General features: G+C 44.1%; 3 protein-coding genes across 4 annotated transcripts in view; 2 read left to right on the forward strand and 1 right to left on the reverse strand.

The window, feature by feature from the left end:
* Nucleotides 1-9,691: 9,691 nt before the first annotated feature.
* LOC124034049 (SREBP regulating gene protein-like) lies at nt 9,692-13,077 on the reverse strand. Its single transcript, XM_046346749.1, has 5 exons — nt 12,392-13,077; nt 11,711-11,867; nt 11,317-11,468; nt 10,885-10,998; nt 9,692-10,760 (listed from the first exon to the last, which is right to left on the reverse strand). The coding sequence occupies exons 1-5, from the start codon at nt 12,482-12,484 to the stop codon at nt 10,677-10,679; spliced, it is 600 nt and encodes a 199-aa protein (XP_046202705.1). The 5' UTR covers nt 12,485-13,077; the 3' UTR covers nt 9,692-10,676.
* A 3,612-nt stretch (nt 13,078-16,689) lies between these two features.
* On the forward strand, nt 16,690-24,083 carry LOC124034050 (RING finger and transmembrane domain-containing protein 2-like; the record flags this gene model as incomplete). Its single annotated transcript, XM_046346750.1, has 7 exons — nt 16,690-16,969; nt 17,243-17,316; nt 17,535-17,635; nt 17,864-17,892; nt 18,132-18,267; nt 20,085-20,150; nt 23,573-24,083. Coding segments are annotated over 7 exons (747 nt in total), but the record flags the coding sequence as incomplete, so codon positions are not given.
* A 180-nt stretch (nt 24,084-24,263) lies between these two features.
* fbxw8 (F-box and WD repeat domain containing 8) overlaps nt 24,264-25,072 on the forward strand; it is a 29,639-nt gene continuing 28,830 nt past the window's right edge. For both annotated transcript variants that reach the window (XM_046346746.1, XM_046346747.1), the window contains exons 1-2: nt 24,264-24,852; nt 24,942-25,046. In XM_046346746.1, the coding sequence (XP_046202702.1) occupies nt 24,403-24,852; nt 24,942-25,046 (555 nt within the window). In that variant the 5' untranslated portion in view covers nt 24,264-24,402. The remainder of the gene's footprint in view (nt 24,853-24,941; nt 25,047-25,072) is intronic.

The following is a 25,072-nucleotide window of genomic DNA, read 5'->3' on the forward strand; positions in this document are numbered from 1 at the left end:
AATAAGGTGCCATTTGGAACACAGCCACTGACTCCCCTATTATTCACATCTCATGACGTCCTCCTTGCATCCTCAGAACAAACATAACAGGCTGACACTATACCAAAGTGTTAGTAATGCCATAAATATTTAATGTATACTAAAAATGTATTCATTCATGTACTGTAAGTTATTTTGTATAAATGTGTCTGCTATATGGGTTTGTGTTTAAATTTGGAACTTTTGGTGTCAGCTATATCAAGTTAAGTCTCGATGGCCTTTTTTTTTTAAACTGCACACTGTCAATTTGAAATTTGTAATTATTTATTCGTTATGAGATTGATATGAACAGAGAAGTCATGACCATAGGGGGCACAAGTGCACATGCCCTCTTAGAGTCGTCCTGTTTAAAATGATGTATTTCTTTGTTTAATTATTTATTTTAAAGTTGTTTCTCTGTAATAGTACACCGAACAAAAATATAAATGTAACATGCAACAACAATTTCAAAGATTTTACTGAGTTACAGTTCATAAGGAAATCAGTAAATTGAAATGAGTTAATTAGGCTTGCTCCCAGCTAAACACCTTCATCCGCTTTGAAGATAACGGTGCCCCCGATGCAGGCTGCTCCCAAGGACTGTAAGCTCTTGTTCTCTGTGGCAGTCATGAGTAAGACATCTAAGCGTGTTAACTAGAGCAACGCTGCCAGACAAGGCGGCATCCCTAGCCGAATGCGCAGACCAGCTGGCCAGAATGTTTACGGACATATTCAATCTCTCCCTATCCCAGTCCGCTGTCCCCACTTGCTTCAAGATGTCCACCATTGTTCCTGTACCCAAGAAATCAAAGTTAACTGAGCAAAATGACTATCACCCCATAGCACTCACTTCTGTTATCATGAAGTGCCTTGAGAGGCTAGTTAGGGATCATATCACCTCCACCCTGCCCTAGACCCACTTCAATTTACATACCGCCACAATAGATCCACAGACGATACAATCGCCATCGCACTGCCCTTTCCCATCTGGACAAGAGGAATACCTATGTAAGAATGCTGTCCATTGACTACAGCTCAGCCTTCAACACCATAGTACCCTCCAAGCTCATCATTAAGCTCGGGGCCCTGGGTCTGAACCCCATCCTGTGCAACTGGGTAATAGACCAACCTGACGGGCCGCCCCCAGGTGGTGAAGGTCCACAACACCTCCACTACACTGATCTTCAACACAGGGGCCACTCGAGTGTGTGCTCAGCCCCCTCCTGCACTCCGTTCACCCGTGGCCACCCACACCTCCAACTCAATCATCAAGTTTGCAGACACACAACGGTAGTAGGCCTGAATACCAGCAATGAAGAGGATGTGCCTTGGCGGAGTGGTGTAAAATAACCTCTCACTCAACATCAACAAAAGGAAGGAGCTGATCGTGGACTTCAGGAGACAGCAGAGGGAGCATGCCCCCATCCACATCGACGGGACCTCAGTGGAGAAGGTGAAAAGCTTCAAGTCCTCAGCGTACACATCACTGACAATCTGAAATGGTCCACCCACACAGACAGTGTGGTGAATAAGGCTCAACAGCCTTCTCAGGAGGCGGAAGAAATTTGGCTTGCCCCCTCAGACCCCCACAAATCTTTACAGATGCACAATTGAGAGTATCACTGCCTGGTACGACAACTGCACCGCCCGCAACCACAGGGCTCTCCAGTGGGTGGTGCAGTCTGCCCAATGCATCACCCGGGGCACACTGCCTGCCCTCCAGGACACCTAAAGCACCAGATGTCACAGGAAAGCTAAAAAGATCAACAAGGATATAAACCACCTGAGCCACGGGCCTGTTCACTCCGCTATCATACAGGAGAGGTCAGTACAGGTGCATCAAAGCTGGGACAGAGCGACTGAAAGACTGCTATCTCAAGGCCATCAGACTGTTAAATAGCCATCACCATCCGGCCTCCACCCAGTACCCTGCCCTGAACTTAGTCACTGTCAAGAGCTGGCTGCCACCCGGTTAGTCAACCCAGCACCTTAGAGGCTGTTGCACTATGTACATAGACATGGAATCACTGGTCACTTGAATAATGTTTACATACTGTATTCTAGTCAATGCCATGCCGACATTGCTCATCCTAATATTTATCTATTTCTTAATTGCATTCTTTTACTTTGAGATGTGTGTATTGTTAGATACTACTGCACTTCTGAAGCAAGGAACAAAATCATTTTGCTACATCTTCAATAACATCTGCTAAATACGTGACCAATACAATTTGAATTGATTACACTCAACATGACTCAGGTCATGAAGCAATTGCATTACTTTGGTAGTAGTTGCATCACTTTCTTGCCCGTAAACTTCCTGAAGTTGAGAAACCGCTAAATTGAATGAGAAAAATAAAGGATGATTCAGTGGAGGGTTAGACATGTAATTCATAAGCCAACAAACTCAAAATTGTGTTTAGTTGACCAAATAAATATTTAAAAAGGAAACATATTGATTTATTTTTCTGATGGGGTTTCACCTATTATGATAGCACATTGTAAGATACTGTATGAAGGAAGTTTGCCACATCGACAGTACTTTTTGTACCATATGATGAAGCAAGATGAATATAAGACTGGCCACACTCACTTGGCTAAGCAATTCATTCTTAGCTATATTACTGACAACATAAGCAATAAAAACTGAAGACATGGCATATGAGATTTTCTATATGAAGTCAACAGCAGGTTATATTATGCAACGTGTGCCCACAGCTACACTCCATTACAACACATTTAATTATATTAGATTGAAAAGTATACACAAAAAGAAAGTACTACTATCCGACACTGTGCACTTTCATGTCTTTCAGTATTTTAAAATATTGTTGCGAGGAAGCAGTCCCGGGACATGTGGTTTGGGTGGAATCTATAGTCGATTCCAGAGTACCATAGATTCTAGAAGCCCTAAATCCTGGTGAGAAGAATCAGGTCTCAGGATTCACTCATTTTGGAGGTCGGCAATACTATTTATTTTTAAATCATATTTTATTTATTAAAATTTTAATGTACTGTATTTAAGAAAACCCTGGAATGAGTCCAAACCTTTGACTGGTACTGTATATAATATATAACATCTATTGAATATATATTGTACCAGTCAATATTACAATGCAGTAATAACCAACAAGTAATCTAACTAACAATTCCAAAACTACTGTCTTATACACAGTGTAAGGGGATAAAGAATATGTACATAAAGATATATAAATGAGTGATGGTACAGAGCAGCATAGGCAAGATACAGTAGATGGTATCGAGTACAGTATATACATATGAGATGAGTATGTAAACAAAGTGGCATAGTTAAAGTGGCTAGTGATACATGTATTACGTAAGGATGCAGTAGATGATATAGAGTACAGTATATACGTATGCATATGAGATGAATAATGTAGGGTATGTAACATTATATTAGGTAGCATTGTTTAAAGTGGCTAGTGATATATTTTACATCATTTCCCATTATTAAAGTGGCTGGAGTTGAGTCAGTGTCAGTGTTTTGGCAGCAGCCACTCAATGTTAGTGGTGGCTGTTTAACAGTCTGATGGCCTTGAGATAGAAGCTGTTTTTCAGTCTCTCGGTCCCAGCTTTGATGCACCTGTACTGACCTCGCCTTCTGGATGATAGCGGGGTGAACAGGCAGTGGCTCGGGTGGTTGTTGTCCTTGATGATCTTTATGGCCTTCCTGTAACATCGGGTGGTGTAGGTGTCCTGGAGGGCAGGTAGTTTGCCCCCGGTGATGCGTTGTGCAGACCTCACTACCCTCTGGAGAGCCTTACGGTTGTGGGCGGAGCAGTTGCCGTACCAGGCGGTGATACAGCCCGCCAGGATGCTCTCGATTGTGCATCTGTAGAAGTTTGTGAGTGCTTTTGGTGACAAGCCGAATTTCTTCAGCCTCCTGAGGTTGAAGAGGCGCTGCTGCGCCTTCTTCACGATGCTGTCTGTGTGAGTGGACCAATTCAGTTTGTCTGTGATGTGTACGCCGAGGAACTTAAAACTTACTACCCTCTCCACTACTGTTCCATCGATGTGGATAGGGGGGTGTTCCCTCTGCTGTTTCCTGAAGTCCACAATCATCTCCTTAGTTTTGTTGACGTTGAGTGTGAGGTTATTTTCCTGACACCACACTCCGAGGGCCCTCACCTCCTCCCTGTAGGCCGTCTCGTCGTTGTTGGTAATCAAGCCTACCACTGTTGTGTCGTCCGCAAACTTGATGATTGAGTTGGAGGCGTGCGTGGCCACGCAGTCGTGGGTGAACAGGGAGTACAGAAGAGGGCTCAGAACACACCCTTGTGGGGCCCCAGTTTTGAGGATCAGCGGGGTGGAGATGTTGTTGCCTACCCTCACCACCTGGGGGCGGCCCGTCAGGAAGTCCAGTACCCAGTTGCACAGGGCGGGGTCGAGACCCAGGGTCTTGAGCTTGATGACGAGCTTGGAGGGTACTATGGTGTTGAATGCCGAGCTGTAGTCGATGAACAGCACATAGATATTCCTCTTGTCCAGATGGGTTAGGGCAGTGTGCAGTGTGGTTGAGATTGCATCGTCTGTGGACCTATTTGGGCGGTAAGCAAATTGGAGTGGGTCTAGGGTGTCAGGTAGGGTGGAGGTGATATGGTCCTTGACTAGTCTCTCAAAGCACTTCATGATGACGGAAGTGAGTTCTACGGGGCGGTAGTCATTTAGCTCACTTACCTTAGCTTTCTTGGGAACAAATTGCCTTGTTCATTTGTGGAATTTCTTGCCTTCTTAATGTTTTTTGAGCCAATATGTTGTGTTGTGACAAGGTAGAGGTGGTATACAGAAGACAGCCCTATTTGGTAAAAAGGCAATCAAAAGGTGCCCCGTGTCCCACAGCTGAATCAACTTTAGGAGATGGTCCTGGAGCTTGCTGGACTTTCTTGGGTGTCCTGAAGCCTTCTTCACACAATTGAACCGCTCTCCTTGAAGTTATTGATGATCCGATAAATGGTTGATTTAGGTGCAATCTTACTGGCAGCAATATCCTTGCCTGTGAAGCCCTTTTTGTGCAAAGCAATGATGACAGCATGTGTTTCCTTGCAGGTAACCATGGTTGACAAAGGAAGAACAATGATGCCAAGCACCACCCTCCTTTTGAAGCTTCCAGTCTGTTATTCAAACTCAATCAGCATGACAGAGTGATCTCCAGCCTTGTCAACAATCACACCTGTGTTAACGAGAGAATCACTGACATAATGTCAGCTGGTCCTTTTGTGGCAGGGCTGAAATGCAGTGGAAATGTTTTTGGGGGATTCAGTTCATTGTCATGGCAGAGGGACTTTGCAATTGCAATTAATCTGCTCGCTCTTCATAACATTCTGGAGTATATGCAAATTGCCATCATACAAACTGAGGCAGCAGACTTTGTGAAAATTAATATTTGTGTCATTCTCAGAACTTTTGGCCACGAATGTAGTATTGTGTAGAGGCTTTGCGGGCATGCACCCACCCCCCCAAAATTAGGAGTTTTCCCCACCAAGATTTACATGCTAAAATCGCCACTGTCCCTATCCCCTCGGGATTTTGGCAATGGGCACATTTCCGAAGGAAGCTTTCTGATCGGCATCTCGGATCCCTCGATGAGCCAATGTCTTGGATGCAATAATCAGCTAAACTAACAGTAACATACTGGGCTCCCGAGTGGTGCAGCGGTCTAAGGCACTGCATCTCAGTGCTAGAGGCGTTACTACAGACACCCTGGTTTGAATCCAGTCTGTATCACAACCGTCTGTAATTTGGAGTCCCGTAGGGTGGCACACAGCTGGCCCATAGTCGTCCAGGTTTGGCCTGTGTAGGCCGAATTTGTTCTTAACTGACTTGCCTGGTTAAATGAAGGTTATTAATGTTTTTTAAAAATACCATCGCACAACTGGATGGAGTCAAGAGGGGTGTTTGCCATGCCGCCATCAATGGGTTCCCAAAAATAAACAGAGAAATAGACAGCATCCACATGGCCATGAAATCATTTTGGGATTGTGATTTTATCTATGCATGTGAACAGAAAAAACTTCCACACTTTGTGCATTTGATAGGTTATGTGATTCTCAAAAGACACTGTTGAATAAGGTGGCCAGGTAGAACGCACGACTCGTTAATTCTGCAGAACAGCAATGTTGGCTTATAAGTCTACAAGATAGCTTATTGTTGAGTGTTTTTTACTCATTTGTAGTATTTTGCCATTGCTAAAGCAACCTGAATTGTCCTAATGGTCCTCTTTTGTAGCTATGCTTTTATTTTTACTGGTTAAGCCACAACTGAATGAGCGAAATAAAAAAAAATTTGTTTGAACTCAATCGCAGACATTAGCACCTCTATTTTGAATTTTATGGTAGGGGGTTGTATATTCCCCATGTGTTAAAGGGATTATTTTGACCAATTTCGAAACAAACAGCCATGGTCACTCACGAGCACTGAGGCTTTGAGAACAATATTGGTATTTATCTATGGTTATCTCCTACCAGTGTGTGCATGACGCTCGTAAAATTGTTTGATAAATCACACTTTTTCTATGCTAACACACATTCTAAATTCTGTTCCTAAGTATTATTTTCAAATCAAATTTTATTTGTCACGTGCCGAATACAACAGGTTACCATGAAATGCTTACTTACAAGCCCTTAACCAACAATGCAGTTCAAGAAAGAGTTTTGAAAATATTTCATAACTAAAGTAAGAAATATAAAGTAACACAACATAATAAGGCTATATACGAGGGGTACAGGTTAGTCGAGGTAATTTGTACATGTAGGTAGGGGTAAAGTGACTATGCATTGATAATAATCAGCGAGTAGCAGCAGTGTAAAAACAAAGGGGGGCAATGTAAATAGTCCGGGTGGCCATTTGATTAATTGTTCAGCAGTCTTTTGGCTTGGGGGTAGAAACTGTTAAGGAGCCTTTTGGACCTAGACTTGGCACTCCGGTACCGCTTGCCATTCGGTAGCAGAGAGAACAGCCTATGGCTTGGGTGACTAGAGTCTTGGACAATTTTTTGGGCCTTCCTCTGACACCGCCTAGTATATAGGTCCTGGATGTCAGGAAGCTTGGCCCCAGTAATGTACTGGGCAGTACGCAATACCCTCTTTAGCACCTTGCGGTCGGAGGCAGAGCAGTTGCCATACCAGGCAGTGATGCAAACAGTCAGGATGCTCTCGATGGTACAGTTGTAAAACCTGTTGAGGATCTGGAGGACCCATGCCAAATCTTTTCAGTCTACTGAGGGGGAAAAAGTTTTGTCGTGCCCTTTTGACGACTATCTTGGTATGTTTGGACCATGATAGCTTGTTGGTGATGTGGACACCAAGGAAGTTCAAACTCTCGACCCGCTCCACGACAGCCCCGTTGATGTGAATGGGGGCGTGTTCGGCCCTCCTTTTCATTGTAGTCCACGATCAGCTCCTTAGTCTTGCTCACATTGAGGGAAAGGTTGTTGTCCTGGCACTACACTGCCAGGTCTCCGACCTCCCTATAGGCAGTCTCATCATTGATCAGGCTTAACACTGTTGTGTTGTCAGCAAACTTAATGATGGTGTTGGAGTCATGCTTGGCCATGCAGTCGTGGGTGAACAGGGAGTACAGGAGGGGACCCCGTGTTGAGGATCAGCGTGGCAGATGTGTTGTTGCCTACCCTTACCACCTGGGGGCGGTCCGTCAGGAAGTCCAGGATCCAGTTGCAGATGGAGGTGTTTAGTCCCAGGGTCCTTAGTTTAGTGATGAGCTTTGTGGGCACTGTAGTGTTGAACACTGAGCTGTAGTCAATGAACAGAATTCTCACATTTTGTCCAGGAGGGAAAGGGCAGTGTGGAGTGCGATTGAGAATGCGTCATCTGTGGATCTGTTGGGGTGCTATGCAAATTGGAGTGGGTCTAGGGTTTCCGGGATTATGGTGTTGATGTGAGCCATTACCAGCCTTTCAAAGCACTTCATGGCTACCGACGTGAGTGCTACGGGGCAGTAGTCATTTAGGCAGGTTACCTTTGCTTTCTTGGGAACAGGGACTATGGTGGTCTGCTTATAACATGTAGGTATTACAGACTCAGTCAGGGAGAGGTTGAAAATGTTAGTGAAGACACTTGCCAGTTGGTCGGCGCATACTCTGAGTACATGTCCTGGTAACCCGTCTGGCCCCGCGGCCTTGTGAATGTTGACCTGTTGAAAGGTCTTGCTCACACTGGCTAGAGTGTGATCACACAGTCATCTGGAACAGCTGGTGCTCTCATGCATACTTCAGTGTTGCTTGCCCTGAAGCGAGCATAAAAAGGCATTTAGCTTGTCTGGTCGGCTTTCTTTACTGGGCAGCTCGTGGCTGGGTTTTCCCTTTGTAGTCCGTAATAGTTTGCAAGTCCTGCCATATCCGACGAGCATCAGAGCCGCTGTAATAGCATTCAATCTTAGTCCTGTATTATGCTTTGCCTCTTCTATGGTTCGTCTGAGGGCATCGCTTGATGTATTATAAGCGTCCGGATTAGTGTCCAGCTCCTTGAAAGTGGCTGCTCTAGCCTTTAGCTCGGTGCGGCGTTGCCTGTAATCCATTGATTCTAGTTGGGATATGTATGTTCGGCCACTGTGGACGTCGTCGATGCACTTATTGATGAAGCCGGTGACTGAGGTGGTATATTCACCAATGCCATTGGATGAATCACGGAACATATTCCAGTCTGTGCTAGCAAAACAGTCCTGTAAGCGTAGCATCCGCGTTATCTGACCACTTCCGTATTGAGTGGGTCACTGGTACTTCCTGCTTTAGTTTTTGCTAATAAACAGGAATCAGGAGGATACAATTATGGTTAGATCTTCCAAATGGAGGGTGAGGGAGAGCTTTGTATGCATCTCTGTGAGTGGAAAGGTGGTTTCAATTTTTTTTTCTTCTTGTTGCATGTGACAGGCTGGTAGAAATGAGGTCAAACGGATTTAAGTTTGCCTGCATTAAAGTCCCCAGCCACTAGGGCCGCCGCTTCTGGATGAGCATTTTTCTTGTTTGCTTATGGCCTTAAACAGCTCGTTGAGTGCGGCCTTAGTGCCAGCATCGATTTGTGATGGTAAATAGACTGCTCTTGGTAGTTAGTGTGGTCTACAGCTATTCATTAGGTACTCTACCTCAGGCTAGCTATACCTCAAGACTTCCTTAATAATAGACATTGCACACCAGCTGTTATTGACAAATAAACACACACCCCCACCCCTCGTTTTACCAGACGTAGCTGTTCTGTCCTGCCGATGCACGGCAAACTCAGCCAACTGTATATTATCCGTGTCATGGTTCAGCCATAATAACATAAGATATTACCATTTTTTATGTCCCGTTGGTAGGATAGTCTCAACGGAGATCCTCCAGTTCATTCTCCATTGATTGTACGTTGGCCAATTTTTTAAATGTTTCTATATTGCATAGAAACTGAGGCCCCTGGTGTCCAATCACTGTATCACTGATCCGAACAGTTAGAATGTGTTCGATTCTAGAAATTGTCAGGGAGGTACTCAAATCAGATCGACTCACTGCAAAAAAGAACCTCGATGGGGGTGGCGTAGCAGTTGACTGCAGCAAGGACTTTGCGTAGCCAGGCAATTATAGCATAGGCAGATGGACAGAGCATGGTAAAGCAGATCAAGCTGTTAAACCCATGTCAAAATGATAGGTAACAATAGCACAGCAGAAAGAAAATGTATGTATATTGACAATGAAAAAAACAATGTTGAAAAAGTTATTTTGTCATATATTCAATCAAAATATGCAAATTCTACATGTTGATACAGCGCTCTGACCCCAGATAAACTATAGGGTCTTTAGTCATCATAATATAGAATTCTTTCATAGTGTAAAATAGATACAATTTCTATACAAAATGCAATACTGTTAATTATTCTGAAAGGGTCTAAAAAATAGACATTGCAACGTAAACCATGAGCCGATTACTTTCAGTCACGTTATTAAATAGCCGTCAGCCAATATGCATGCACAACTACACACAAGTGATGACACATTCTTTGTAGTTTGTTTCTCAACAATGAAGACTTAACAAAAACCATCCTTCAGTACATTGATCAGGCTTGAAATGAAAACCTTTATAACATGGGCCATGTTCATTTGGAAGAAAACAACTTAAACAGGGAGGGACTTAACCAATAAGAAACCCACATTTTAGTTCTGTTGCAAAACATTGTAAAACACTTTCAGTTGCATGCCCTAATGAACACGCCCATGATGTGAAACAATGGGCAGCATGAGGCAAATCCCAACTGGTGAGTGAATGAGACCTGATGATCATCACTGATGAAGTTATGAAGCTATGCACTTATGAAGTGTAAATAATATAGAAAAATCATAAAGTATTTGTCCATAGTTGTGAGGTTACGATAGTGTTCTTCAGAGCCATATGTCGAGACGATTACTCACATTATTATATCGAAAGGTTCAACATGGTGTCCGTTGTCGTCAGTCAAAGTTTGCCAAACTCCCTCTATACAGTATATAGCTCTGGTGTTCTTGATGGCACTGTATGGTATCAGACTGTTCAAGGCCAGTATGGGACACAAGATGAAGCCAGTCTTCTCAAGCAGCATCAAGGTGTGTCCCCTAGCTCTTAGTTGGACTATTATTCGTTTATTTTCAGTCTCGTAGGTCCCAGAGGATCGAACAATCATATTGGCAAGAGTTCAGGTGGACTTTCTCCATAACAGTATTTTGCTTGTGGATTTCTGTAGGTATTTTCATGTTGGACACTCTGCATTAGCAAAATGAGAAGGTAAACACAACCATTAGAATGTTTTTCTTACCATCTCTGCATGAAAGCATGTGGGAAGGGTCAGGGAGGTATGCATTTGTTTCATGTACACAACTCAACATACCTGCGATGAAGTTCGACACTTAGCTAAACACAGCTCAAAGTGGTCCTCCACGGCGGTGAAGAGGTTCTGAAAGCCGTCTGCAGCTCTGTTCAGGAAATGCTCTAGTAGAAGTTGCTGAGAGAGGGAGAAAGAGAGAGGGCAAGTAGTGACTGAGGGAGAGAGAACATCAAAAAGAAAGGGAAATTTGGGTGAAGAGATTAGAGAGAGAGGTGTAAAGGTCAGATCAAAATCTGGAATTTCTAACATGGATTAGTTATAACTCAACCACTACAAAAGGTTAAGATGAAAACAATGTAGAGTTGAAGAGTCAAAGGTAAGATAGAGATATGATATCACTGACTGAAAAGTCATGCATCCTCCAGCAAATTCTCATTTGGAACAAACAATTTAGCTATTGGGTGCAGCACAACAAGAGTGCCACAGTTTGAATACCTTGTCAGGCTGGAGGCAGCAGGACACACAGTACTCGTAGATGTTACAGCAGCCATTGGCCAGACAACTTTTACAGATGTACTGTCTGGAGCTCAGAGCGTTGACATTACAGCAACCGTTCACCAGCAGATCCTTCCTCTCGCACACATAACCTGGTGGACCATTACATACAATAGATTAGTCAGTGACTTGAATATTGAAGTTGTATTTCATGATAGGGGCTTTTCTTAATTCAGCTTTCCTTGAATCCCATCTCATCAAAACACATTGGAGAAGAAGGTCCGGTGGGAGGAGACAGGATGTAAGGAATTGTGGAAATACAGATTGAGATAAAGCCATTATTTCCTAAGGGATTACAAGTGAGTGAATGAGTCCAGTTAGGTTAATAACTTACCCAGTTCATCTGTGAGCAGTGACTTGCCCTGAATGGAGTTCCGGCACTGAGTGATTGGCCTGCTACTGTTGCCCAGGTTAAACCTGACCTTCCATGGGATCCGGTGGTCCGGATCCCTGGCCTCCAACAGGGTGCGATCCCTTATGGCTCTCTCCTCCTGCATAACACAACACAATTCATCTCACAGGTTTTGTATAGCCAAAGGGTGGGTATAATTTGTGGAATGTTCCAACAGGAATCTGTTTTAAAAACTTCGTAAATAACAAGGTTGTCAACAAACCACGCATACTAAGAGTTGTATAGCGGCAGAATAAGATACCAGGTAGGGAGCTGGCTATTTAATTACGTTTTTCACTCACCACGTTAATTCCGTAAAATGTCTGTCCTCACTCTGGTAGCCTATGGACAAACCTTAAAAATAAGCTACGTGGTGAGTTGATGCCTATTCGTCAGCTAGCTGAATTGATCATGCGACTTTGTATGCGTTTGTTGGCAACTTGTAAGTTACTTTACGGAGTTTTTGGAACAGATTCCAGTTAGAACGTTCCACAAATTATACCCACCCGAGCTGGACCTCAGACTCTCTGTCTAGGCTAACGTAGGCCTGTACAGACAAATATAATATCTGTTTTCCAGTTATTTGAGCTGGACATAAAGCTGATATGTCAAAAGTTTAAATACCTGTTTCAGGGTGTTGGTTAAGAAGTATATCAAAGAAAGTCCAAACACCACACCTAGCACCCAACGTTTTCTCAGTAATCTTCGTAGCACCATGGCATGACCTTAGGAGATCCCCGCGACCACCCTGTCCAGCCAGAGGAATTTAATTGCAGGAATGCTCCAATAACAAGCAAGCTGGATAAACTGTTCAGTAGAGACTTGCAGTTGAACTGGGGTGTCTGGCTATGACAGAGGAACTGTTTGGTCAACACCATAACCGCAAACTAACCCATTTTGCTAGCTAGCTAGCAATACTAGGCTTGAAAACGTGGTAGCTGTGAATACATGAGCTGTAAAAAAAAATATTTCCGTAGTGCTAGGTAGCTAGCTAAAAAAGTAAATATTAGCAAACCGTTTTGGATAAAGACTGCTTTGTTAGCCTGTGGACACGCTATCAACACTGGGCTAGCTACTGTACTCATCCAGCTGCTAGAGTTAGCATTAGCTAGATAACGTTAGTAGCCTGCTGTAAGATTCATCGCTAACTGGCTATAACTCTACAAGAGACACCCGTTGCCGACATTCACTTCAGAGAAATTACAGAGAAAGCCTCGGCAATAAACGAACATTTTTTTAAATCTGACGTCCACCATCAAAACATTTTCCAAACTCGGATGTGGCGTGGTGGGAAAGTGAACGCTAGTTGGTTGATTTACAATTTCACTGACGTCATCACACAGGGAAAACATAGTTGCGTGCCTGGCAGCCGCAGGGGTGTGTGCTACAGGGGTATGATAATTATAAATAAAACGATGATTCAGGTGAGCTTAACAATTTCCTTGCAAAAATATGCATTTAGGAAGCAACCATATACATCTGAAAAATCAGTAAACCACCACAATCTATCTAATATATCTGCGGCTAGCTATAATGTAGCAATAAAAGGCTAGCCAACCATTGATACCCCCCCCCCCCCCCCCCCCCCCCCCCCCCCCGATGCTCTACCGTATTCACTCGTTGCCATCTGTGTGTCTGTCTGCACCCTACCACCTGCCTGGATCAAATGGGGATGGACTGGATGTGCCATGCAGAGGAGGCAATAGCAGTAACACCGATGGCATGCCCTCAGAAAGGTTCGAGTCTACATTCTAGGACACAGACCTCTGCAGGTTCATCATAACCTGAAATTTCCCACTAAAGAGGAAGGTAGATAAGACATGTTACATTCAGGAACCAAATTCATTGAAAGGCAATGCAGCAAATGGACTAGACAACAGTCTTTGAACCGTCAAAAGATGTAGCTGATCCCCTCTGCTCTCCAGGGCCCATAGCCAAACCCTGGGATCATAAAGCAGCCTGGACCAAGGCTTGTTTGACTGTCTGAAGCCTGACTCTCCTACCTCCCCCAGCAGCTCTTCTCCGGCCTGGTTGGGGTCGGGGTTCCCTCTGGTCTGGCGTGCCCTCAGCTAACTTCCAGGCAGTTGGCCTGGTTCTGGGGACTCTCCAAGACGATCACCCTACTCTGGTGGTCCCAGCGCGCACGACCCACGTGGAGTTCCAGGTCTCCGGTAGCCTCTGGAACTGCCAATCTGCGGTCAACAAGGCAGAGTTCATCTCAGCCTATGCCTCCCTCCAGTCCCTCGACTCGGCACTGACATGGATCACCACAGACAACACTGCTACTCCTACTGGCACTGTTCTCGCACACCCCGCGTCTGGCAGCGGGGTGGTGGCACCGGGACCTCATCTTTGGTCATTCTCTCTTTCTCCCCTTACCCATCTGTCTATGCTGTTCCATTCACAGTTACTAACCATCATCATTTATCGCAACTCCATCAATGAGCTCCAAGTCTCCTGACCACTGCCTTCACAGTTCTGGGCGATCCTCCCCACGTTTCCTTTCCTCTCTGCCTCCTCATCCAACACCTCCCCCCTACTCACAAGGCAGCCCCCTCATCTTTACTAGATGCTGTTCTTCCACTAACCTCATTGCAACTCCCTCCCTCCGACCTGCCTTGTATCCTTTTCCCTCTCTCATCCCCACCTCCCACACTGCCCCTCCTCTTCCATCCTCCTATCATCTCTTCCCTCCGCTCAAACCTTCTCCCACCTATCTCCTGATTCTGCCTCCTCAACCCTCCTCCCTCCCTCTGCATCCCTTGACTCTCTATGTCCCCTATCCTCCAGGCCGGCTCGGTCCTCCCCTCCCGCTCCGTGGCTCGATGACTCATTGCGAGCTCACAGAACAGGGCTCCGGGCAGCCGAGCGGAAATGGAGGAAAACTCGCCTCCCTGCGGACCTGGCATCCTTTCACTCCCTCCTCTCTACATTTTCCTCCTCTGTCTCTGCTGCTAAAGCCACTTTCTACCACGCTAAATTCCAAGCATCTGCCTCTAACCCTAGGAAGCTCTTTGCCATCTTCTCCTCCCTCCTGAATCCTCCGCCCCCCCCCCTCCTCCCTCTCTGCAGATGACTTCGTCAACCATTTTGAAAAGAAGGTCGACGACATCCGATCCTCGTTTGCTAAGTCAAACGACACCGCTGGTTCTGCTCACACTGCCCTACCCTGTGCTCTGACCTCTTTCTCCCCTCTCTCTCCAGATGAAATCTCGCGTCTTGTGACGGCCGGCCGCCCAACAACCTGCCCGCTTGACCCTATCCCCTCCTCTCTTCTCCAGACCATTTCCGGAGACCTTCTCCCTTACCTCACCTCGCTCATCAACTCATCCCTGACCGTTGGCTACGTCCCTTCCGTCTTCAAGAGAGCGAGAGTTGCACCCTTCTGAAAAAACCTACACTCGATCCCTCCGATGTCAACAATTACAGACCAGTATCCCTTCTTTCTTTTCTCTCCAAAACTCTTGAACGTGCCGTCCTTGGCCAGCTCTCCCGCTATCTCTCCCTGAATGACCTTCTTGATCCAAATCAGTCAGGTTTCAAGACTAGTCATTCAACTGAGACTGCTCTCCTCTTTATCACGGAGGCGCTCCGCACTGCTAAAGCTAACTCTCTCTCCTCTGCTCTCATCCTTCTAGATCTATCGGCTGCCTTCGATACTGTGAACCATCAGATCCTCCTCTCCACCCTCTCCGAGTTGGGCATCTCCGGCGCGGCCCACGCTTGGATTGCGTCCTACCTGACAGGTCGCTCCTACCAGGTGGCGTGGCGAGAATCTGTCTCCTCACCACGCGCTCTCACCACTGGTGTCCCCCAGGGCTCTGTTCTTGGCCCTCTCCTATTCTCGCTATACACCAAGTCACTTGGCTCTGTCATAACCTCACATGGTCTCTCTTATCATTGCTATGCAGACGACACACAATTAATCTTCTCCTTTCCCCCTTCTGATGACCAGGTGGCGAATCGCATCTCTGCATGTCTGGCAGACATATCAGTGTGGATGACGGATCACCACCTCAAGCTGAACCTCGGCAAGACGGAGCTGCTCTTCCTCCCGGGGAAGGACTGCCCGTTCCATGATCTCGCCATCACGGTTGACAACTCCATTGTGTCCTCCTCCCAGAGCGCCAAGAACCTTGGCGTGATCCTGGACAACACCCTGTCGTTCTCAACTAACATCAAGGCGGTGGCCCGTTCCTGTAGGTTCATGCTCTACAACATCCGCAGAGTACGACCCTGCCTCACACAGGAAGCGGCGCAGGTCCTAATCCAGGCACTTGTCATCTCCCGTCTGGATTACTGCAACTCGCTGTTGGCTGGGCTCCCTGCCTGTGCCATTAAACCCCTTCAACTCATCCAGAACGCCGCAGCCCGTCTGGTGTTCAACCTTCCCAAGTTCTCTCACGTCACCCCGCTCCTCCGTTCTCTCCACTGGCTTCCAGTTGAAGCTCGCATCCGCTACAAGACCATGGTGCTTGCCTACGGAGCTGTGAGGGGAACGGCACCTCAGTACCTCCAGGCTCTGATCAGGCCCTACACCCAAACAAGGGCACTGCGTTCATCCACCTCTGGCCTGCTCGCCTCCCTACCACTGAGGAAGTACAGCTCCCGCTCAGCCCAGTCAAAACTGTTCGCTGCCCTGGCCCCCCAATGGTGGAACAAACTCCCTCACGACGCCAGGACAGCGGAGTCAATCACCACCTTCCGGAGACACCTGAAACCCCACCTCTTTAAGGAATACCTAGGATAGGTTAAGTAATCCCTCTCACCCCACCCCCCCTAAGTTTTAGATGCACTATTGTTAAGTGACTGTCCCACTGGATGTCATAAGGTGAATGCACCAATTTGTAAGTCGCTCTGGATAAGAGCGTCTGCTAAATGACTTAAATGTAAATGTAATGTAAATGTCTTCATCCAGATGACCGTCTCCTCCAGGGAGGAAAGGGGTCCACACCACACTGAGGGTGGGCAATACCTCCCCCGCCCGCCCTCGCAACTTCATCACCACCAGCCACTCTAGCACCGTACCTCCCTCGGCTGCAGGGGCCATAGAGAGACATGGGAACAGGAAGGTGGTCTCGGAGGAGCCCTCTACACTAGCACCAGCCATATCGGATCTGAAGTCTGTAGTCACCTGGCTGCAGAGGGAATTCCCATTCCTCCTGATCCTCCTAAATAAAGTTTGTTTTCAGCACAAGCTGGGTAAGACTGGTTTTAGATTACAAATAAATTAAAGGGACTCTTATACCAATGTAGAAACACAAATTACTACTCTGATTTCTAATGTTTTTGTTGCCTAGTCAAATAGTTTTCATACTAAACTATCTTCTTGGCCTAATAGTAGTTAGTAGTTTCTTTGTAATTGTATAGTAATGGAGTTTTGTGGAATAGGTGGAATAAGGAACATTTGGGAACTTGGGAAGTGTCAGATAGTGTGTGTGACTGACTGATAACTATTTTGTATCTCTCTGGTAGGTATTGCTGTATGCTGGGATGGCCAGCACGTTTCCTTCGCCAATTCAACATTCAAGCACCTGGTGTCGCTACGGGTAGTCTTCACATTTTATACAACTTCAATCTGAGACCATAACTCTTATGGTTTTGAGGTTTTTACATTTATAAACATTTGAGCATATTTCTTGAGTGTTATCTAGTCTACATAAATAGCTAGCTTGAGAATTGGTTCTGGCTCAGCTCGTGAGAACATACATACATTATTGATTAATAATGCATTTGATTATTTACTATTTGTCTGTCTGCGTATCAGGAGGAGAGGTCTGTGGTTGTAGCACTGTGGATGATCATGCTCCTATCTAGAAAAATATTGTATCTCTACTACACATTCAATGCTGCGCAGTTGTACAACAGGTATGGTAAAACCATGTTTCTTTGGTTGTCTCTTCATATGGCACTATAAAAATGTGACATTGTCAACCACTGAATGTTTAGGCCTATACATTAGGTTAACTGATTTTGCTTGACATTGTTGTCGTTGATTTGGTTTTCTTTCTTATCTGTGTGTGTACAGAATCCGTGTGGTAATTTATTCATACATTTTTGTCCTTTATGCTCCAATGTCATTTTCATTGTCTTTAGGCATATGTCACCATGTGACTACGTTTCATGTGAGTATTGATTTTGTGTTTATTTATAATTTCACCTGTTATCACATTTAGTTTTGTTTTATGAAATTTGAGTTACCTTGTTCATTTTTTGTTACTAAATCTTCTGTTGATCAATGAAAGTTTCCCTTGTAACCAATAGAGACTAGACATAATGTATCACGTCTATCCATGATCAAACCTCAACCTGTACAGAACTGAAGTCTCATGTCTCATCGCTGCTGTTTTTCCCCCCACCTCAGCCCAATGTTTGCAAAGCCCAAAATCAACAGCTTTGACTTCTTTGATCTGGGCGATGGGGATCACTGACTTTGTTCTCAAGTACTTCACCATCGGCCCTGTTTCTGCCCAAGATCCTCCGTGGCCTTTAAATCAATGGTAAGAGCCTGTGTGAGTGTGTGTTATATTCATACTATTTTCTGGTGTCCTGAGGGACACAGCTTGTGTGTGTTTTATATTCATTAAAGTTTCACTTATGTCCTGGGGGTCACAATGTGGGAGCGTGTGTGTGTGTGTTGATTTTGGTGTCTTATCCACACGAAAGTGTTGTTTATAACATGTTGTGGTCACAGAAAGAGTGTGTATTTGTCATTGTCTGTCTATCTGTTGGTGTTCTATCTGCGTGCAGGTTTTGCCCGTTGGGGTCACAGAGTGTATTTTGACTCGGCTGATAAACAGGCCAATCAGAGAGTGAGGCTGCTGCCACTGAGCTCATTTCTCCCTGGGGGGGGTGCAGAGGTGAGGTCATCCTTCCCTGGGGCTGGACCATTACTGCTGTGTGTGCTCCCACTCCTCCTCGGCTGCTGGGGTACCCGCGCCACGCTATCATTAAACCAACCGACCAACCAACCCCCACCTTTCCCACCACCCTCTGCCCCAACCAAACCTTGTCCTGAAACAGGCCCAAGTGGCCCACTTTCAGCCGATGAAGTCATGGCCACACATCAGCCAATCATTCTGCTTCGTGCTTTTGCTTTTGCTTCCATCCACGGAAGGACTGATTTAATGATCTCACAAGCACAAACATGCAAGTCGGTACAAGTGGAGGCCTACAGAAAAAGACCAGACTCTTGTACATTGATTTACTGTATACCGTGGTGGGTTGTAAATGTATTTGATTTACTTTGCTCTACTGTTATTTTAACATTGCTTGTTGGCTACATTTTTGGCACTGTCAGTGCACTCCCACTTCAGGGAAATGTATTTTCTAATAACCATGCAGCAAGATTGAATGAAAACATGCTTTTAGCAGCTGATAGGAATTATTTATAATGGTGGTGTACCCAACTGCTGGGTAGGCTATGATTCGTAGGTTGAGAGGTCAGCGTCACTAATGAAACAAAACAAGCAGAAAGTTCCAGAATGCTTTAGAACTGCTTCTGTGGCTCAACGTTTCTGGCTGGAGTCCAGTTTTAGTTTGACATATCAAGTGTGTGTGTGTGTGTGTGTGTGTGTGTGTGTGTGTGTGTGTGTGTGTGTGTGTGTGTGTGTGTGTGTGTGTGTGTGTGTGTGTGTGTGTGTGTGTGTGTGTGTGTGTGTGTGTGTGTGTGTGTGTGTGTGTAGCCAGGACTAGGGGCAGGAAGGGACAATGAGGAAATAAGCTGCAGCCTGTGGAGCCTAGGCCAGGGGCAATGCTTAGTCTGGAGCGTGCTGCTTTAAAACTCTTATAGTGTGCTGCTCTTAACCCATAAAAGTCTAAGCCCTGTCAAAGCTGGGGGATGATCATTTAGCTATTTGATTTTGAATTTTTGACCCCTTGAAGTATATAAAAAATTTAAAAAATGAATTGAATAACAAATTCACCACATGGAACAACATATTTTATATGTATTTAACCCCTTAGTTCATGAGAACTTGGAGAAATTGAGTCAGAACTGTTCACAGAGGTGTGTCCTCAGAATATTGCAAAATGGGACAGGACACTGCCCATCAGTGAGTGGTTAAAGAATAGAAAATGAGAGAGAGTGGGGCCGGGTTTGAGTCATTAAGTCGAGCAGAAAGGGAATCATAAAAAAGTAATCACTAGGGCACTGTATTCAGGGAAGAATTTGTAATGTTTCAGAGTGAGAGTTTCTCATGTTTTAAGGATATTATATAGTGGTCACCAACCTGGTCCAGAGGCAGGCTTTTGTTCCAGGGCTGCACTAATGCACCCGATTCTAGTGCCTTGACTGTGTAATATGTTTATCTTTCAGTCGTTTGACCTCTGTGGACGAGTATCAGCCATACGCAGGGCTATGGAAATTCTCTGCAGTTCTCAGGTGAGAAATGATTACATTCTGTAAAGAAAAGTATCAGGGCCAAATACCAGCCCACATCACTGCCCTATAACACTACTAGGTACAGTTGTAAACCTTCAACGTCAGTGGGTTTTGCCTGATCTTGCACTCTGATTGAATCATCTTACTACATGTACCGTATTAAATTGCAACATCAGAATAAAGATACTGTATACAGTTGACCCTGTATGTCAGGGTTCCCCAACTGGTGGCCTGCGGGTGTTTTATTTGGCCCCCCGGGTTTTCAGAGCAAAACAAATTGAGAATGATTATTATTACATTTTGGGGGGCATACAAAACTGTAAAAACACCAGGAAATCAGCTCCAAGTTATTTTAATTTTGGAACTCTGTTCCCAAGTATTTCCATAATAGGGAGACACGTGATCATAAACAAATGTAAGCAAGGGTTGAAATGATTATGTTTTAGTCAAATATTATATCTGTTTGGGCTTCTTGTGGTCAATTTGCAGTCTTCAAATTATTTGTATTTACTGTATGTTCCGGGGGCCCCGACCACCCGCTCAAGAAAAGTTTGGGCCGCGGCTTAATCTAGTTGATAATCCCTGCTGTATGGTATGGGAATGTAAACACAAGCTTTGTCTCCTTGTGACCACCTACCTGATGCTCTATCACCCATAGAGTTTAAGGTGTGAGGGCCAGCAGCCAGCAGTGCAGTGAGGCTGGAGATGTGTACTATTTGTCAGGGTGACTTCAGAAACCCCATAGCTCTTCTCTGGCATGTGAGAGTACATGCATCAAACCATAAGCTCTGCTACTACATACTTTACTATAACACCATTCTCCGGTGTTAACCATGATAACCACAAGTCGGCTAACAGTATGGGCTGTATCACAACCGGCCATGATCGGGTGTCCCATAGGGTGGCGCACAATTGGCCCAGCATTGTCCGAGTTAGGGGAGGGTTTGGCCGGGGTAGGCAGTCATTGTAAATAAGAATTTGTTCTTAACGGACTTGCCTAGTTAAATAAAAGTTACATTTAAAAAATGGTTTTATATGACCCTTAGTGTGGTGTAGCTTGATGCTAAAGTCACTGTCCATGACTCTTTTGTTTCTTTCTGTGGCCTTACTGATCAATACTGTATTGAATAACTGACCAATACTCAATGCATACTCCTTTTGGTAAACCAAAGTGAATGTGAGTGTAAAGCCCATGTGTTTGTCTCTCCCACCTAGCATGTGTTCTGTGAAGAGTGTCTGTATTTGTGGTTAGACCGTGAGCAAACATGCCCACTCTGTGGTCATAGGCACCACCTCTGCCCACTTCCAGATCTACTAGCTGGGATTGACAGCCATTAGCTTCCACTGGAGGACATTACAGAGGAATAAGTCATTTAAGTATGCCCTTACTGTGTTGCCCGTTGGAGTCTAAACTCTACAGTCTATACAGTGGTCTCATCCATCCTTGCAAAGAAATAGAATGTGAACTTATCTCCGTGCAGCACAGCAGTGTGGTATTGGTCTGTATTATTGTACAGGGTAGCTTATGTCAGCACATGAATTGCTCATTTGCTGATGTATTTCGTAGATCTTTCACTAATGTTACCATTCTTGCAACAATTTACGCGTTATACATTTCACCTGAGTTCTAGTAAAGATACAGCTTATGTTTGATGACATCAGACCTACCAAAACATTTGAGAAACTCAAACACAAGTTGTGTGTTTTCAGTATGTATCAGATTTTTCAATGAAACCATGGTTGAAGCAGGATTGTTAAGCATTTGTTGAATGTTATGTTGTCATTACTTTTTGCCAAACAATGATAGCATGAAAGCATTTTTACTTTGAAACTTTTATTATCCAGAGTGAGCACAGAATTCACAATGTAATACAAATGTAAATAGCATGTAAAGAACACATTCTTTATAAAAGACACAGATTCAGCACTGCAATTGAAAACTACAGTTTTTTTGCGATATATAAAAACAGCTTATGTACTGTAAACATGAATAGCATGCCCTTATTTTTGCACACAAGATTTCTTGCATGGTTTCATAAACATTATCTGCCTTAACAATGCTGAGCCCCCAGCCAATTTCAAAAGTTCAAAAAATAGAACAGTTGATTTGACTTATTTTTTTCGTTATCAATATTTGATACAACTAACATCATTATTCACCTAACAAAAATTACTGCAGAAAAAAACCTTTACAAATTGACTTTCATATTTATTAAGGATATAATCCAGACTTTGCATGGTCTCTAATTATTACAGAAGCTTATGTAAAAAGTAGTGCTATTTCTCCACAGAGCACCATTTCCAGATTGCTCAAATGAGACAGTCGTCTAAAAAGTAGAAACGTGTATTTTTTTCATACAAATAAGCTTTTTCAGTTAGGTAATTGACATCGTGTATTAGTGCATCGATAATTCAAGTGTAAGGTCGTCCACATATGACAGTCGCGTGGGCAATTCGAGTACGTTTTTCCTTTGGTAACGGTCAATGGAGGATGACGTCACCGTTTTATTCTCGGAAAAATTATATTATTATATTATACTAACACAATTTATGTCTGTTAAATCCTACTGAATTCCAAGCAGTGAGTCAAACAATAAAATAAACTGGGAAATAACGCAATTAAAAATGTATTCACACAGTACTACATTTTATACCCATAAAACAAGAACTGAAAATGTTACTTAATCTCTGTGACATAATGTTATGTCACATGAATTCCGAAGCACAACATTTTCCTTAGCCAACAAAGTACAAAAAATGTACCCTGTTCCGAACTGTCTTGCCGATTTTGGGGCATGGTTATTATGACCTCGGTGCACACTGAACCTCGGCTGGCTGTGGCTGGCTGTCATCCTTTTTCTCAGTGCAAATATTCTGACAGCTCTCTCTCCTCAGGATCCTGAAGGCACCATCTACAGTGGATAAATATTAATTGCTTTGAGCGTATAATAAAACATTTAGATCATATTTAGAATAAGTTTATCCTCAGTGAATAGCCCAACATAGTTGTATGAATGACTCCGTGATACATACTCATTGAGATAAAACCCCAATTGTATAGATAAATAATCATCAATGATACATACTAAATTGTAAATAAACTAAATCTCACACCAACTATAATTACATATCTTTAACCACATGTTCACAAATCACATGCTGAACATTGTTGGGAAGGTCGAGAATAAAGCGTCTTCACCCGCAACCAAGTTTGTTTGCATTACTCATAGCCAAACCAACATGTGATGGGCACCTGTGAAGCTCACCTGTTGCTGGTTTTGCCGTTGCAGTGACTTACATCTACAGGTGTCGCTTTCTAAGAAATATTATGAGGACGGTGATTTGTATTGCTGTGCATACAAAGCCTCTAAAGCGGGCTTCTCTATTTAACCCAAGTTTCTTATTATATCTGTTATCTCGAGATCCAACCGTCCAGTTTTTATCCATCTCATCCCCTATCCACCTGAGGCGAGAGGCGAGTGACTGGGTCCCGGAGCATGGTGAGGTTCCTTGGGCACAGACCATCACGTCGCCGGGTAGAGGCAGAGGCTCGTCTATCGGGAGCCAGCACATCTTCTCTACAAATCGCTCTATCTTCTTTATATGTCCCCTCCTCTGATCCGCTCTTATATAAAATTATCCTCTTTACTGTCCGGATCTGATCAGATCTGGGCTGTGTTTTCTCTCTCTCTTTCTCGCTCTCGTTATACACGATTAAAGAGTCACATGGTGTGAGGGGTTTACATCATCTTTTCCCAAGAGAGAGGTAATCATTAACTCTTAAAAAAACGTCGTCTCATCTTATCTGACGAGCCTTTTGTTTGATAGGATGGAGGAATAGCGATGTCTAATTGGATAATCATAGGATTTAAAATCAGTACAATACAGGCTACTGCCCCTAGACATTTTACACAATCGGAATTTTATGCTATTTGATAATGATGTATTTTCATGTCAATCTTATTAATTGTACCAGTTATTCTATTTGTAAATTAAATATTGTAATAATGCACCACAGTTCGCAACGCCTAAAATAAACAATGAGGAATTAAACATCGCGGAACTCTTAAGACCGCAAAGAATCTCTAGTCGGACAGTTTTTGTTCCAGGACTTCAGTGTTTGTTTTAGTTTTAGCATGAGCTATATAAGTTACCTAGCCAGCTGCTAACAATTTAACCCTACCAATTTGTAATTTTGTCTAAAAATAACAAGTCAACTATATGTATGTTGTTGTAACTATGTTAGAAAAACATGGCAGAAGACGAGCTTCTGGCGTTCAGAGAGCATTGGAAGCAAGAACTGACGATTAAAAACGAGGCGCATTCGAACTGTAACGTTACTCTTCAACCAAGTCGGGAAGACTCTAAATTAAAACGGTACTTTGAAGATTTTGGTCAGAACAGAAGTGAACCAGAAAAAAGACAGGATTCGACATCACAGGGGAGCAGTAAGGGAGGACAGGATGCATTTTTGTCTGCAGCAAAAACTCCAAAGGAGGACCAACCCGAGTATGTGTCGATAGCCGAGGGCTTGCTAGATGGAAGGACCAGTCCCTTGTTGGAGAGGATCCAGGAGGAGAGGACTCGAAGGAAGAGACAATACCACAGTCTGACAAGCGCCTGTAACACCTCCTCCCAACAACAACCCCAGAGGAAAATTAACAAGGGTGACAAATTAGTGGATCAATTAATTCAAGACCTGGTAAGATGAGGGTGATAGTCTTTGTGAGGCAGCCTACCACTAGACATTGTGTGGATCTCGATTTCATTGGCATTTTCCTATTTTTGCAGAATGAGACAAATGACATTCCCTTCTTTGACATTGAGTTGCCCTACGAGTTAGCTCTGAAGATCTTCCAGTACCTCAGTCGGACAGAGCTGGGGCGATGTGCTCAGGTAAACTGATTTTCAATCACATAAAA

Source organism: Oncorhynchus gorbuscha, linkage group LG04 (genome assembly GCF_021184085.1).
Source record: "Oncorhynchus gorbuscha isolate QuinsamMale2020 ecotype Even-year linkage group LG04, OgorEven_v1.0, whole genome shotgun sequence".
NCBI lineage: Eukaryota > Metazoa > Chordata > Actinopteri > Salmoniformes > Salmonidae > Oncorhynchus > Oncorhynchus gorbuscha.

What these genes read in the sequence shown, in the direction of transcription:
- LOC124034049 (XM_046346749.1), bottom strand. Translation starts at nt 12,484, where the DNA reads ATGGTGCTACGAAGATTACTGAGAAAACGTTGGGTGCTAGGTGTGGTG. An exon ending in TAACCAACACCCTGAAACAG is followed by an intron (nt 11,868 to 12,391) that starts GTATTTAAACTT and finishes TGTGTTATGCAG; the next exon opens with GAGGAGAGAGCCATAAGGGA. An exon ending in ACTGCTCACAGATGAACTGG is followed by an intron (nt 11,469 to 11,710) that starts GTAAGTTATTAA and finishes ATGGTCCACCAG; the next exon opens with GTTATGTGTGCGAGAGGAAG.